A 16841-nucleotide genomic window follows, 5' to 3' on the forward strand; every position below is an offset into this window, starting at 1 on the left:
GCACGTGTGTGTGCGCGTGTGTGTGTGTATGTGTGCGTATTCTTAGTGTACATGCAACCCTCTCTGAGTGCAGGTGTGTGGAATGATTGGAAACCTTGAGAGCATCCGGCAGAGATGAACATGAGCACCTCAAGGCTAGCTCAATAAAAGCCAAATCCTTGGGCAGAGGATATTAAAAGATATCATCAGACTGGTCCTACGCTACACGCACAACAATCTCTGTTAGCATCCAACAGAGGCTGAATAGATGTCACCTACACACGAGAATTTGCTGAAAATAAATGCCACCCTCCCCTCCACCTTGAGTCCTGCCTTGCTGGTAAAAAGTGCACCTCTAAACAGAGTGTGCGCTCGTTTGTGAAGATCGACTGGGGGGGACATCTCATCCATCTCCCCGCTGTTTGGATGAAAAAGGGCGCGTTCCGCCATCACCTCATTCATCGCACGTCTTTAAATGCTTCTCTGCAAGTTTTCGGAAATAAAAACGAGCACTTAATTGTGGAGCGACAGGCAGAGGTCCCATTAATCTTATACAAAATGATACATGAGCACTGCCTTCAGAATGCACTTGGGTATTAAGTAACAAACACAAAAGCACTAGCCGTGAGGGTCACAGTATGCAACAAAGAGCGCTTTAAAACACTAGTGCATCTCTGTAACACAGTGCTGTACAAAGCAAGATCATCTGAACAAAATATAGGCCTATATATATATGGAGAGCTAGTGTAATTGTTTAAACAACACACACACACAAATATATATACTGTATACATATATATATACTATATATACACTGTATACATATATATATATATATATATATATATATATATATGTATTCGTGTGTATATATATATATATATATTTATAAAACAATTGGGTTCTATTGAATTATTTGGCTGTTTCTGATTGGACGAGAGACGTTCCATGAGTTGGAATATCCCAGGACATCCCAACTCGGACTTTTCACAGCTAATAATAAATCACTCCGCGATGAAACATTCTATAGCACGTTGATACAATTAAGTGATAACCGTTAATTCAAAGTTCTTATAATTCCAAAAGACGTTGACAATGGAACTATTTTTTTGTTGCGGAGAAACAATGGCGAAATAAACATGTTTTAATCAATAACTTCGTGTTTAAATGTTAATTGGTTGACTATAAAATTGTTTTATAAAAGCAATATAGTACTCGTGCCTCCGGCCTCGTGGCTACGGCCGAACACCACCCGTGGGAATATCCCTTACCTACCCCACTCGCACTCGTACTATATTGCTTAAATATATATATATATATATATATATTATGTATGTATGTATGTAGCAAGGATATATTGTGCAAGAAGATATTGTATATATTTTGCTGTATACATACATACATACACATATATACATATACATATATATATATATATATTTATATATATATATATATATATTTGTGTGTGTGTGTGTTTTTTTTTTTAAACAATTAGGAGGGACACTAGCTCTCACTGTCAGGGCATACACACATGCACGCGCACACACACACACACGTCCTTGTGCAAGGAGATATTGTATTGATATTGTCATGCAGGTGAATGTGTGGGTTCGATGTGCTGTGGACTACCATGATGTGCTCAATTGTTTTTCTATTGTTTTTGTCTTGTTGTTGTTCTTGCTTTTGACATTTGATGCTTTGTGTTCATGATTGTGGAAAAAAATCACACACACACCAATCGACAGCTGGGCTGTGCCTTAGGTAAACCGACCGATTGCATTATGCGTTACCTTTGTTTTTGGGGAAGCTCTCCAGCAACCCGAGTGGCCCCTCCACATGCAAACGCTGCAGGGGAGGGAGTGCAATCAGAGGGGGCTCTTCAGAGACACTTCATCAGGTTCTCTCTCTCTCTCTCTCTCTCTCTCTGTCAACACACCCTCTAAAACTGACCCCTAATCAGCCAGGTCCTTTATCTCTCTCTGTTACGGCTGCCCATCACCCAATAATGGTTGATGAGAGAGGGGGGAAAAAGAGAGAGAGAGAAAGAGAAAGGAAAGGAGGGGTCACAGTGAGATGAGGGTCTCTAGCTAATCAGGCTCGTTTTCCGAGGCATGGATCCATTGTGTGTGTGTGTGTGTGTGTGTGTGTGTGTGTGTGTGTGTGTGTGTGTGTGAGCAGCACAAGTTCATGGGCTCGAAGCAGGAGAACACAGATGGCTCAATCAGTGGATCATCTCCATAACGCTGGGCCCATCATATTCATAATCATAATGACATTAACCTCGCATGGGGAGGCAGATTAGAGATGCACCACGCAGAACAACCCATCCACTCAACAAAGCTAATTTTCAAACAAAGCTCACGGTTCTTCCTCAAGTTTCACTGCTGGAAGAGGTGAGGACACGCACCTCCGAAAAAGCGGCAAAAATCTAATTACCGCCACGGAAGAGGTGAGCTGCCATCGTTTCAATCAGATACCTCAGAGACATAACACCACGCAGACCTTTTCAGTGAACACCCATAGATGCACCCTGCACACATCAATAGCAATGGAGGAGTCATCTCAACCATATTAATTACTGCCAAGTTGGTCCTGCAAGAGAACCATTTCTGATTTAGGGAAGATAAGAGAGCCTTGGATGGTAAAGCACAGAAGTTTCCATAGCGATCTGGGTTTTTTTGGGTGGTAATTAATTAATTGATTTCACACCACCGAACCAACCAGAACCAACAGCATGATACATAGCATAGCATTATATGATACACAGATTCTCATTCTCAACTACCAACACATCACTATGACACGCTGTGAGGGCAGTCCATACATTATTCGTCAATCAAAGGCATATGAGCCGACCATTGAAACCAGAGGCCAGTTGATACTCCACATCGCCCCACACCACCACCACCACCCCCCACCCCCACATGTTCCCGGGTAAGGTGGGTGCGTCCATGGATGTCCCGTACGTCCTGTCAGCACAGGGGAGGCAGAGGGCTGAGCAGAGTCTGGTGATCAGTGAGATTAAATTGCAGAGAGAGGCTTAGCCGAGGTACAGAGCAGCCGAGCCACACACACACACACACACACACACACACACACACACACACACACACACACACACACACACACACACACACACACACACAGGGAGATGCTGACCATCTTGCACTAAGAGGATCCACTGTCATCTCTTCCATTGTGAGAGAGAGAGAGAGAGAGAGAGAGAGAGAGTGAGAGAGAGAATGAGGGGAGAGATGGAGGGAGGGTTATGTCCTGTTCGAGTCAGGGCAATGACATTGCCTTTTTATTTTAACATTATTTATTTCTTGGGAAAGGGTTGATGGCTTAAACTTGGTTTAGTTTCGTTTTAATTATACCCCTGCTTTATCACTTTGTTATATTAAAAGCGGATGAGGCAGATGGGTCGATATCTAAAACAATGAAAAAAGAGGTGAGCTTTTTTTTTTTTTAACTAGGAGCCGGTGAAACAGCAAAACGCACGCAGTGAGATGCGAGTCACAGGAGCTTCTCTCCGAGGATCAGAGGACTCTTTGTCTCCGAGTCGGACAACACCTAGCCGCCTAGGCTATGCAGTTCTGTGGTCTGAGTCGGCCCACTATGCGCAAAGCTTTTCACAGCACGACATTGTCAACTACAATGGCAAAAACGACACGAGTTAGCATGCTAGCAAGCCTTTTATCAATACCAGCTGTGCTAGTCATTGTTAGGATTTTTGTCAGTTAGATTGCTAGCTTTCGACTGAGACTCCTTAATGCTGCTTTAATGAGGCACACATAGATTTAGAAAGTGATTCAGAGGAAGGTTTCTGAAGCTCACACTGATGGCGTGTGAAATCGTGCGGTTCACCCATTGAGTCACGTTTCATATACATGAAGCGGATTCGTAAAATCACCTTGCGTCACATCCCATTATCAACTCCTAAAGACTCCTAAAGACTGATTACGCCGAACAAAAGGAACACAGAAAAACTTAAAAGCATAATGACGGCTATTTACTTCAGCCGCAACCGGCTCAACTTGCATTATGAGAGAAGCCAAAGAGACGATAATGAGGAGGATGTATCGGCTGAAAGGCAGATAAGGCCGGTGTGCTTTCACAGCTCACAGTTCTTTCTCCTGTGACTCTCTCTATCTCTCCATCTCTCTCTCTGTGCCCGTGTCTGTGTCTTCTTTCGTGTGCCCAGAGTCCAGCGAAGGGTGGTGTTTCAGTAATGTCGCTAAAAGCAGTTCCACTTTCTCTCATGGTGTGGTGAAAAGAAGGATGGCTAGATGGACAGAGAGATAGATGGATGGATAGACAAACAGAAGGATGGATGGGTAGACTGAGAGACAGAAAGAGAAAGAAAGAGAGAGGCAGGCATCCAGAGAGGGGAGCGACAGACATAGACAGAGAGAGATAGACAGATAGATATTTAGATAGATGAGAAAGAGAGAGAAAGAAAGAAAGAAAGAAAGAAAGAGGGAGGGAGTGAATGAGAGTGCTTGTCAGTGGCAGTGGCAGAGACAGTAGGGCCAAAGCAGTGAGATGAAATTAGATGAAGCAGAGCTTCTTCAAGGCGGTGCTGATGTAGATTTCAGCACGGCACTGTTTCATGAAGCCCACCACAGGTGGGGGAGGGGGGGGGTGAGCCACGGACAGCACAGTCCTGCGGAGACTGTCAAACTCAGCACCGTCAGGAGCCGACGATGTCTTATAAGGGAGGCACGGGGATCATCTCAGCACGTGTGTCCTCCTGTGACACACAACATGTGCATGCGTGTGTGTGTGTGTGTGATTGCATGCCAAGTGCACACATACCGCAAGGCCGCCCCATAGATGTTTCCGGAAAAACAAAAAGCACCTTATCAGCTGAGTGCCTACCTGTCGCTCTCTGTCTTTCTCTACAAAGACACGTGCATGCACGACACACACCTGTGAGCACAAGAAACAGGAGACGGGAAGAAAAGGAAGAAGAAGATGAAAAAGCTGTTTGGAGGAGAGAAAAAAAGAAACGAGAGAACCAAACTAAAAAAGCAAGACAAATTTAAAGAGAAAGAGAGGAGGAGGAGGAGAAGGAAATAGGATGAGAGGTGAGGAGAGAGGGAACAGAAAGAAGAACAGAGGTACGTCTCTCCCCTCATTTCCATATCTCTGCAGCAACCTGGGCTCCAGCAGAGCAGCATTACGGAGTGGAATTACACACAACACAACCAGAGCTGACCGTCAGGTAACACTCCAGCACCCCTCACACCGCCAGAGATAGAGATAGAGATAGAGAGAGAGAGAGAGAGAGAGAGAGAGAGAGAGAGAGAGATACGGACAGACAGCACACAGATAGGGAGTGAGAGGAAGAGGGGCAGAGGTAGAGAGACAGACAGAGAAGAAAAACCTGATGGAGAGAGACAGACAGGACGAAGGAGAGCGGTAACAAATGAGGTGTGGAGAAAGCAGGGACGGGTTGTTTACCCGACACCACGCAACCTCTCACAGTGTGCCTGTTGACATTGACCCTGCCTCAACCACACTGCAATCAAAGAAAGAGGGAAGAAGGAGAGAGAAGAAGAGAGAGGGAGGAGGGAGGAGGGAGAGAGAGAAGGAGGGCAATGACACCATTTTGCGGTTTCCAAGGGCAGAGCTACGTCATGGTGACGTGTGGTTGAACAGAAATGCAGCATCCATTACGTTGCAGAAACAATAAGTAAGCCTAAATAAATAAATAAACAAACAAACAAACAACCCAGACGGTCACCCTCATAAATACATCCTCCTCATCACAGTTGCAGTGCGTATGTCAGTGTGGATATGCGTGTGTGTGTTACTGTATGCATGTTTGCTTCCATTTGTGTGTGTGTGTGTGTGTGTGTGTGTGTGAATGTCAATGCCTTTGTGCTAAGAAAGAGGAGAGGATAATGTTACTGGTGAGCATGGCGGAGGTGATAAGGCATTCTTGCGTCTGCACACCGCCTATGTATAGCACCGGCGCCCAGGTTAATCTCCCCACTACGCCCACACACGCGCCCACACACGCGCCCACACACACACACACACACACACACACACGCGCACACACACACGCGCACACACACACGCGCCCACACACACGCGCCCACACACACACACACACACACACACACACACACACACACACACACACACACACACACACACACACACACACACACACACACACACACACACACCACAGGGCAGCCAGACCCCGGCCCCACTAACCCTGCGAGGGAGCCCGCTGATCCCAGATCAGGCCGCAGGCAGATGGAGCTGCAGAGCCGATGCCCTTTAGGCTGGCATTTAAACAAAGCAAAAGGCACAAGCAATCACCTGAATGAAGTGAGGAAAACTCAATAAGCTGACAGAGCGAGGGGGACAGAGACCGGGGGACGGAGAGAAAAGAGAGAGGAGAGAGAGAGAGAGACAGAGAGAGAGAGAGAGAGAGAGAGAGAGAGAGAGAGAGAGAAAGAAATATGGACTAATAGAGCGAGAGAAAGAGACACTGACCAAGAGAGTGGGAGAGACAGAAGGAGTGAGATGGAGACAATGGAGCAACGACAGAAGAGTGCTGGAGTGAGTGGTGAGATCAAAAAGAGAAGAAGTGAGATCAAAAAGAGAAGAAGTGAGATCAAAAAGAGAAGATGTGAGATCAAAAAGAGAAGATGACCACAGAGACCGAGAGGAAATAATCCAGAGGAAAGAAACGGCTGTTGGAACCACAGCTGCAGATCACAACTTCTTTATCACAGGGTTGCTGTGCAAACAGACACCAAGAAAAGGAAATGTGGATCACTGCTCATCACTGCAACACAAAAAGGTGACACACGCACGCACACACACACACACACACACACACACACACACACACACACACACACACACACACACACACACACACACACACACACACACAATCTTAAGAGAGACCTTGAGCTAAATTTAGTGCCATCACAATTAATATTGCAAGCCTCGGCAGGGCTCAGAGGGAATTCTTGAGATGCTCACCACAGCAGGGGCTTTAGTCACCACAGCCAGCCGTGCTGCGCCACCACAACCGGAAGAGACTTCACTCACACACAGAACAAACTGAACGCCACAAGTGTGACCTCACAAACGGTACCGACACCGGATCTGGTACGCTTGTGGCCCACATCCGTTCTAGAGTCAGACCATAAAGAGAACCAATTATGCTCATTTTTAATGTGCATACAATTATTTTTGAGGTCTACTAGAATAGGAAAGGAAAGGGGACATACATCCTCTTTAGCTGGGAACAGATGCATTCTAACTGACATGAATGATCATAAAATCCTACATCATATGATTGTAGCACAAACTAGCACAAGTTTTATTTGTGGCTCTGTATTTGCGGTTCTGTGTGTGTGTGTGTGTGTGTGTGTGTGTGTACCTGTGTCAAGTCCTTTCTGCTCTGGTCTGGTGTGGAGCCAGTATGTTTTTTTGTTTTGTTTGTTTTTTGGCAAAGCAAAGCGCAGATAGTGAGACAGAGCGAATACAGATGAATGGAAGGGACGTAGGAGAGGAGAGGAGATGAGAGGAGAGGAGAATAGAAGAGAAGAGAGGGGAGAGCAGACAACTGAAAGGCTGATGACTCAGCTCCGACTATAGTGGGCCCAATACGGCACCTTCACCTTACATTTCACACACGGACAGACACACACACACACACACACACACACACACACACACCGCCTACACTATAAGACTTCTCCATCACTCACTACAATACTACAGCACAAGCTTTCCATTCTCAGCAAAAATCCATCTGAAGGCAAATAAAGCTCTCGATTCACATTTCAGTACAACGGTACATGCAATCACATAGCGTTTCATTCGGAGCGCAACAGCTCCCACAACTAGCATTCCAACATAAATCACCCACTAAACTGAACTCTAATTCAAATCACAGAGCTGATCTACAGGTTCCAGAAGTTGAATCAAGAATGTTTCTACAGCAGTATTACACACAGAACTAGTCAACAAAACAAATGGTCTCAATGGCCACTCTACTACAGCAAACCTGACCCAGGTGGGGTGAGGGGGGGGGGTGGTGACATCACCATGGGACGGGTCAGAGACGCACCTGGCAGACTGATGGGCGAGAGTTCGTTGTAGCCCCCGAAGGAGGCGTTGCGGATGAGTTTGCGTCCGTCGGGGTGCGCAGGCCGCGGCGAGGGGGTGCAGGCGGAGAAGCGCCGGCGGCACAGGATGCCCTCCTCTCTCATCATGGCGGCAAAGGGCAGGGGCGATAAGCGGGCGGCAGTCGTGGGCGGGGCGGGGGTCAGTGCGGGCTCCGCACCCTGGTTGAAGGTGAGGGGTTGGGGGGGTGGGTCAGGGGGCAGGAGGCAGCGAGAAGCTTGAGTAGGGTCGGTGAGCAAATATATACACACACATACACACACACACACACACACACACACACACACGCGCTTGTGGATGGTTGAATGCCGGCAAGACACAGAAGAGTGTGCTAGTGCCGGCAAAGCCCACGGACTTCCCTTCTTAAGACACACACACGCACACGCACACACACACACACGCACACAGAACAAGCGCTCTCACTCACACGCCCACTCACTGGTAGCTTTTTCTCAGAAGGTTTCTCATTTTCTCTCTCTCTCTCTCCCCCTCTCTCAGCACCCCTGCCTCCCTGTCAACTCCTCTCGCCGCTGGAGTCCGCGTGTGCCGGACGCACACGGCAGGATTAGCGTTACCCTTCTGCAAGCACAGGTACGATGTCCTCCTATTCTACCCCTCTCTCTCTCTCGCTCTCTGTTCGTTTCAGTCGCTTCTGGACCTCTCTTGTTCCTCTCTGCGATCTAGCTGCACTCTCTTCCTCTGCATGCTTGATTCCTTCTTGTAGCCTCTCTCTCTCTCTCTCTCTCTCTCTCTCTCTCTCTCTGCTTGATCCCTCCCTCCTCCCTCCCTCTCTCACTCTGTTGTTCGCTCTCTCGCTTTGAACTGTGACTGCACTCACTGCCTCAACTCACTTCTCCCCTTCGATCCCTCCTTCCCTTCTCTCTGTTGCCAGACAGAGAGTGAGTCCTTTTGCTACCTATTTCTCTCTCTCTCTCTCTCTCTCTCTCTCTCTCTCTCTCTCTCTCTCTCTCTCTCTGCATCCATCTCCTCTGTATCTCTCCACCCACCGCACCACAAGTTCAGCACGAACCCCATGTAATCCGGTATGCCTCACCCTACGAACTCTAGCACAACTGCACACACACACACACACACACACACACACACACACACGCACACACACGCACACACACGCGCACACACGCGCACACACACTCTCCCCACATCTTCTACTCAAACACGGTCTCTAATGACACTGGCAGAGAGTACAAAACACAGGCTGAAATGACCTAATAACATTCTATTGTCCGGTTACTGTCTCCACACATGAACTCCCCTTCTTATCGACAGCTTCCCTACCCAATCAATACACCAGGGCTGCCTATAGGGGAAGGATACACACCTAAACTACACGCTCACCTATTCAACAGGCTACTTACAGCCATAATTGCTTTGCTAAAGGCACCAACTATGAACATCTTCCAGGTGAACTGAAACGTTGTGCCAAACAGTCGTTTACTTGCTTTGTCTGATGTAGACATTCTCTCCCAATGTCACCTGGAAAGGGATCAGCTTACACAGCACTCCGGCAATGAAAACTAAAAATAAATAAACAATTTAAAACGAATTACTCCCCATCCAGTGACCAAAATACGTCAGCAGAATTTATATACAACCCACATACACCGCAGACTGAAGGGGCAAATGTGCATTGTCTTTTTGTACAAACTAACTTAGAGTCTTTTCCTCTTTCTGTTTCTTTTCCTTGAGTGCCACTGAATCCGAGGGAGTAGCACACATGCTGGGGACATTCTCACTCATTTGAGACACTGAAAACTCCGAGAATAACACCACTCACTGCTCTGCTGGTGAGCTCTGAAACTTCCTCAAATGTTACAACACTGAAGTCCACCACTTTATCGCCTGAACAATGATAATTTACATTTCAGCTATTTACATTTCATTATGCGTACGCTATCATCCAAAGTGACTTAAAGTGCAGGTGAGGTATACATTTTATAAATAGACTATGTGATATCTTGGGACTCCAGCCAATAATATCGGTGTAGCTGGCACCTCGCTCTACCAGCTCACTCATAACTGAGTAATATAGTACAAAAAACACCCTGAGGAAATCTCGTGGGAAGGCAGGGGACTCGGTGGGGGAGGTTTGTTGGTAATTGATCTGTATCTCGTCTCTAATTACGGGGAGCAGTTTGCATCGTGGTGTTAATCACATCTGTTTACATTCTCCTCGTGTCTCTGTAGCTCTGTAGCTCCAACCTGACAAGCCTGGTATTGAAGTTTCGAGCGGCCATGTTTTACGAGTGTTTGTCCTCTTAACAGTGACTCTTTGCTCTCTGTGTCCTGGGCCAATAGGTGCTTTGTTTGCAGGCTATATTGTGGACATCTTGTCCCTGCATGGGGTGGCGATAAAAAGACGCGAACGGAAAAAGAATCGCTGTCCGTAAAGAAATACTGTGCAGGCCGGTGACGATACCCAGGTTGCTAGGCAACCCCCCAAAAAGTGAGATAAGAACCAGAGCAAGGAAGAAAAGGAGGAGAAAAAAAAGGGGAAAAAAACCCACTTTGGGTACTTATCAGATCGATCTGCGAAGCGGCTTTGTCTCTATGGTGGTCTAATTAACACGGCCTAATTATGCTCAGACGTATGTATAATTTAGTGGCTAGCGCTCATTAACCTGTGCTGGGTGGCATAGGAAAGTTCAACTACTAAGCACTTTAAATTTCAAGACCCCTATTACCTTGCCACAGAAGATCCATCAAATTAAAAATAAAACCCTTGTTACTGTCAGTGCAAACACACGACTATCAAAGCACAGAGGCACAACACACTGGAGGCCAATAGCTGGCCAATAACTGTCTTGCGTCATACTGTGTACACATTTAAATTGGGGCACTGTATATCTCTTCATTCAATGGAACTCGAATTGATGGGTAAATATTGATGGCTTAACCCTGATGGGTAAATAATTCTAGGTTAAGTGGGTTCTTCATATAAGACCCAGCCCTCTTGCTATCAAACCAAATGATGTAATTGTGAGCAGCGCAGCAGGGCAGTGGCCCGCATTCACATGAGGTTTGCAGACAAACACGCAGTAACATCACGAGTCCCTGGGCAACATCACGAGTCCCAGGGCAACATCACGAGTCCCAGGGCACCATGACTCTTTCCATGGTGCACAGCCAGCAGGAGGAGAGCCGGAACAAAGTCAACATGGAGGTCAGGTGAGAGTGTGCATCTGGGGACTATTTGGGCCTGGGCTTGTGCTAGAGTCTCCATCTGTAGCTATAGGGAATCCACCGGTAAGGTGTGTCTGTTGAGGCTCACTGGTCCTGTGCTAGGCTAGGTGTTCTGGTCTACCTGCTTTGAGGTGACTGTGGCTACGGGTAATGCCATGCTAATCTTTTTGGGGAGAGCATCAGGGAGGTAACCAGAAAAATCACTTGCTTAAGGTGAGGCACCTTTCTGTATGTTGCCAAGACTCAGCGTCTCCATGTTTACACACTAAATTCAACAGTTTAACAGTTTAACAGACATTTACCCGCAGCCCCTCCAAGACAAATGCTCCACTGTCTTTTCAACTAATTTCCTATAAGAGAAGAGCCACAATCCACAGGCTAGTCTGGGCCAGGATATTTGCCATGTGGATAGGTGAGGCCAGCTCAATGAAAAAGAATGTACTTTCTCTCACACACACACACACACACACACAGGACCGATGGCCAAGCTCTGGTAGTTTGGGCAATGTGATATGACTGACCTGAGAGTGTGGCGCCGCCGAGGCTAACCTCAGACGGCACCGGAGTCCAGGCTCACCACCGGAACACAGCGCTCCTGACCGGCAGGGTGACACAGGTATCGGTGAGAATAATAAAATAACTAAAAAACTGAGAGGCCAGGTGGGGAGCAATGATGGTCATGAGAAGACCACGAGAGAGAGGAAGATGGTTCTCTCATCCAGAACCACACTCACTTATTCAACCAAGGATAAAAAGTAGGATATCAAATTGCAAATTGGCTGTTTCTAAAACTGGCAGAAACTTCCTAGTAGTTATAGATGGACACAAAGTATTTCATATTGCTCACAAAAAGGCATTGTCTGGCTAACACAGATGTGGGTCTTTGCAACATTGCTAGCCAAGTCCATAATAGTAATGATGACATAAGAGACAGAGACAGACTCTCTACCCTCCCGCCAAAAACAAAACAACACTTTTAGCTCCCTATAATAGATTTTTCGAGGAATGACACTCTAAAAAAAGCCACTGTGTCCTTTGGTTTCTCGGGATAATCCCCTGTCAGCATGTGTGGGGGGTGGAGTGCGTCTATGCGTCCGTTAGTGTTGTGCGTTATTGTGTGTGTGCGTATGAGCCTGTGCCTGAACTGGAGTCAGTGGCGGAAGGGGCAACACGGGGTTAATCTGTTCCATGTTGTCGCTGCCGCTGCCGCCTTCGTCTTCGTCTTACACAAGCCACCCCTGCTGTGACTCCCGGTGTTAAAAGCCTGTTCGTGTCTGAAGAAAAGCCTCAGAAAAAAGCCTCTGACAAACACACACGTACACACTTCAGCACTGCCATCACTAATTCAGCCAGTTTCGCTCCATCTCTCACTTTCTACCCACCTCTTTCTCTGCCCCTCTCTTTTTCTTCCCATCTATCTCTCTCCCTCTCTTGTCAATCTCTCTACCCCTTTATTGAGCTCCCTATTCACACACCCTTCATTTTGCCGCATTGAGCAGAGGGAGGGGGGGGGGGGGGTTTGGGGGCTTGTAAGAACTCAAACATGTTTACGCTAAAGGGTTTATGCAACTCCCTCTTCAGACAAAACTCAACGTGTTGCACTGAAGAGAAAAAACAACACATGTATGAACTCCGACATGTTTACACATAGACTTCGCTAAAGCTTCTCTGATGAGCTGGAAAGACTGGCGGTCAAACAAGTGGGTGAGTGGGGCTTACAACTCTTTGAGTTGGCAATTAAACGAGTGCTGTTTACTCTGTGTGTTCGAGGACTGGGAAAACAGTTAGTCCCTAATCACGGGTGCTAGACTCATTGGGACTCAGGCCAATGGTTTTGAATGTTCTGGACTGAGCATTGGTTTGAATTAGCGGCGGGGAGGCATATTTATCATCACGGGCGTCTCTCACGCTGGTTAGGTGCTTGAGGTAACTTGCTGATGCTGAATGAGTACATTCTGGCATGAATCAGCGTTCAGTGTGTTCATCAGCCTACGCAACCCACGACTCCAGTACACACCTAAGACAAACTACACCTAAAGACAAGCGACATAAAACTCTGAGAGATGGTGTCTGTATATGTGTGTGAGAAAATTTGTGTATTTTCAGTCACTATGTGAGCAGAAGAATTGGCTAACCTGTCTCAAGACCACTTGTGTGATCAAACCAGCTTCACGTTATCAGCCAGCCCTGGACTCCCATAATATGAGAGCATAATACACAATTTGTGGGCACAGTGAATGTGCCTAGATCTTTAACATTTGATTTAACTGCAAGTTCTGTGCAGTAGTGCCAGTAGAGCTGAGTATCAAAACACTTTTCGACTGCAAAATCAATGTCTGTAAAACATAGTGCCTTGCACCAGACAACTATAAACAAAGTCGTTATCTTATCTGAGAGTTTCTTTGAAAAACCCTTTGAATATGAAAAAGTGTATCTTACAACGCTTTTGATAAAAGCCTCTTCTAAATGAATAATTAAGGGATAATGTATAGTCTGCCCGTCATTATGGAAAAATAAATACATTAAAACAGGACGAATTACAATAAATTGGCAGGACAAACAGGACCCCAATGTGCAGCGGAGGGGTCTTATCATCCTGAACATATGTATTTTCCGACAATGACCGGCGGATTATACATTATCCCACTTATTAAACGGTTACTTGCTAAAACAATAAAAGACATTCATCCAAAATATCTCTTTTTAAGCGATCTTGTTGCCGTTTTTGTATCTTCTGCTGGAAAAAAACAGTTCTTCACGAAAAGTGAATGGACTACTTGCGGATTGATATTAAAATATGTGAATTAGAAGCACAAAAACTGTTGCAAGTGACAACGGACATTAATATTTTGTGGCGGTCATTATGGACAAATATCAGACGAACATTGGGGTGGCCCATTCAAATCAATGCAAACATGCAAACACACTACTACAGTATTCTGAAGAGCCATATAATAAACGCAAATGAAATGTCCTGAACCAAATTAAGCTCAGTAAGTAGTTAGTGGCTTATGTTTCAGAGAATGAACCCTGATCGTTTGGCACAACCCAGAACTGTTGAGTTTTAACACTAATTATGCAACGGGTTCTGAGACTATACCGTTTCCAGTTCCTCAAGAGTAGCCTACGATAGCTCTTGAGACACCCAATGGCTTGACTCTCTTTCTCACTTTCCTTTCTGTACACAACCTACCAAACTAGCCCCGAGGCTCAGTGAGGATTAAGTAAATGAGGTCAAAAGCCTTAACACAACAGGCTGCGCTTTTCCTGGTCGACGTTAAACCCTACGACAGCTTGCGTCCATTTCAACTACATCTACTGCACAGTTAAGTGGAGGACAGAGGTCGTAGGACAAAGGTCAGGATTGGGAAGTTAGAAAAGTGGTGGTTTCCTTCGGAAAACTCCCAAAAGGGCTTACAGAACACACCTGAGGCCCACTGAATCAGGGATTAACTTTCTGACAAAGAGGCTTTCTGCTTCGAGTCCCGAGGACACCTTTAACTGCCTCCGCTAGTCTCCACCCCCTTCCCCCTACCTACCTGTTTATTCTACCTGGTTTTGTCCATGTGAGAACCATTAGCCCACGGGTAGCCTATAGTCATAGTGTGAAGAGACGGTAGCACAGACATGCTAACATTTAACTGGGACGTCATTATGGTGTTTCTACAAGAAGCACTAATGTAGTGTAAGAGAAATCAAGAACTCGGAGGGTCTACAAAGGTGAGGGGGGTCAGATGCTAACAATGAGAGGGACTAACAGGCTGAGTCAGGGATGCACTCTATGGTACCAAATTATGCAGCGGTACTTGCCTGGATCGGAGAGCTCATTTGTCAAATTTGTTTTTTTAAACCTATTTAACACACACACGTATGCACTCACACACAGACACAGACACACAAAAAGACACACACGCACATGCACACACACACACTGAAGTCCTATCTCAGCAGGCAACGTGCCCAAGGCTGCTGTCCAGTGTGTTGAGCAGGCACACACACAACCCAGGTCCAACGGCTGATATATCCTTCATGGTATCTGCCTTGCTTCTTGTCGTCTCATTTCATTGTCAACGCAAACACATTCGCCCTGCACACGCATCCTAATCTCTCATTGGTCGAAGGCCAAAGAGGAAACGGGCAAGCTGCACCCTGACTGGTGGAGAATTGCTCATGACTCTTCTCACCCTAGGTGACAGGGACATAATCCTCAAAGGCTAAGTCTAAATCCCTACCCTTCCTGTTCCATCTCTTGCTCTCTCTTTTTCTCCTCCTTCTTCCTCTTCTCTCTCTTTTTCGCCTCCTTCTTCCTCTTCTCTCTCGACACAACCTGGGCTGTCAAAGTGAGAACAGCTTGCAAAAGTGCATAGATACGATCGTGTCACTCTATCAATCAAGGCAGGCTCCATTTTGGGGCCTACGACATGCAGAGTGTAGCACTGAGAGCGCAGACAGAGAAACAGGCAGGGGGAGAGAACAGAACCTTGCAGAGTTGAAAGAAATAGAACCGGCGGCAGAGGTAGCTAAACAGCAGCTGGTCCATTTAAAAGATTAATAAAACCGACATCTCGTAAGATCCTCTTCTGCACCCTGGCATGCCCTGTTATTGGTATGAGGGTATCAAATGTCATTGCGCCGTGCCATTTGCTTTTATCGAGTGTACATGAAGGCTCTAGGACAAAACATCCATTGTAGCCCAGAAGCCACAGGGGAAGAGTATTCATCACAAAAGGCAGGCCTACAGGGTACGCAGCGATTGATCAATTCCCTCATCCAGCCTCTACTGCAGTCAAGAGTTATAAAGGATAGCTCGGAGCTGCAGAGGTTGCTATGGAGACAGTGTTCAGATTTGAGGACGCCTAAGAGGTAGAGGCAGGTTTTTTTTTTAACGCTCTGTGTGAGTGTGTGTGTGTGTGTGTGTGTGTTTTTCGAGTAAGTAAACAAGACACACACCACTGTCTTGCTTTTGAACATCACAAATAAAATCACAGACAAGCCCCACCGTTATTCTGATTGAAAGCTAAAGCTACGACTGCTAACATTCGCACAATCCACACACACACACACACACACACATCCTGCAAGACATGCCACATCAACACAACCCGACATCAGTGCTAACAACAACATATAATGGATACTCATTTCAAATTCAAACAGAATCTTCCAAAGACAAGTGGAGGAGAGGAGCGCTGGGATAGTTCTGATAAGAACCAAAACAATCTTTTGACACGATAGAGACAGAGAACACTGACTGCGAAGATAGTGCACTGAAAGGAAATCAAGACTTGGTGCGGAATCAAATAACGTGGATGCAATGCTCACTAAAACCAATTAAGCTAAAGGAAAGACATTCCTTTATTCCTCATACCAAGTGTACCTCAGATTTGAACCATAATCAACATGGCTATGATTCTTTCAGACCAGTCAGAGGTGAATTAACTCCTTCACCAACCACCCGTCCATCACGTCTTGTAATGTTGTTTTAATGT

General features: G+C 46.2%; 1 protein-coding gene across 8 annotated transcripts in view; it reads right to left on the reverse strand.

Moving 5' to 3' along the window:
* The window catches only part of osbpl8 (oxysterol binding protein-like 8), a 90476-nt gene that overhangs the window by 24248 nt on the left and 49387 nt on the right, over positions 1-16841 (reverse strand). Inside the window, exon 1 of one of the 8 annotated variants that reach the window (XM_031582799.2) lies at positions 8093-8449. The exons of 6 other annotated variants lie outside the window; for them this stretch is intronic. In XM_031582799.2, the coding sequence (XP_031438659.1) occupies positions 8093-8237 (145 nt within the window). In that variant the 5' untranslated portion in view covers positions 8238-8449. Of the gene's footprint in view, positions 1-8092; positions 8450-16841 lie in introns of those variants that run through there. One more of the 8 variants, XM_031582801.2, reaches the window with a different exon arrangement.

The sequence above is a fragment of the Clupea harengus genome, chromosome 16 (genome assembly GCF_900700415.2).
Source record: "Clupea harengus chromosome 16, Ch_v2.0.2, whole genome shotgun sequence".
In the NCBI taxonomy this organism is placed as follows: domain Eukaryota; kingdom Metazoa; phylum Chordata; class Actinopteri; order Clupeiformes; family Clupeidae; genus Clupea; species Clupea harengus.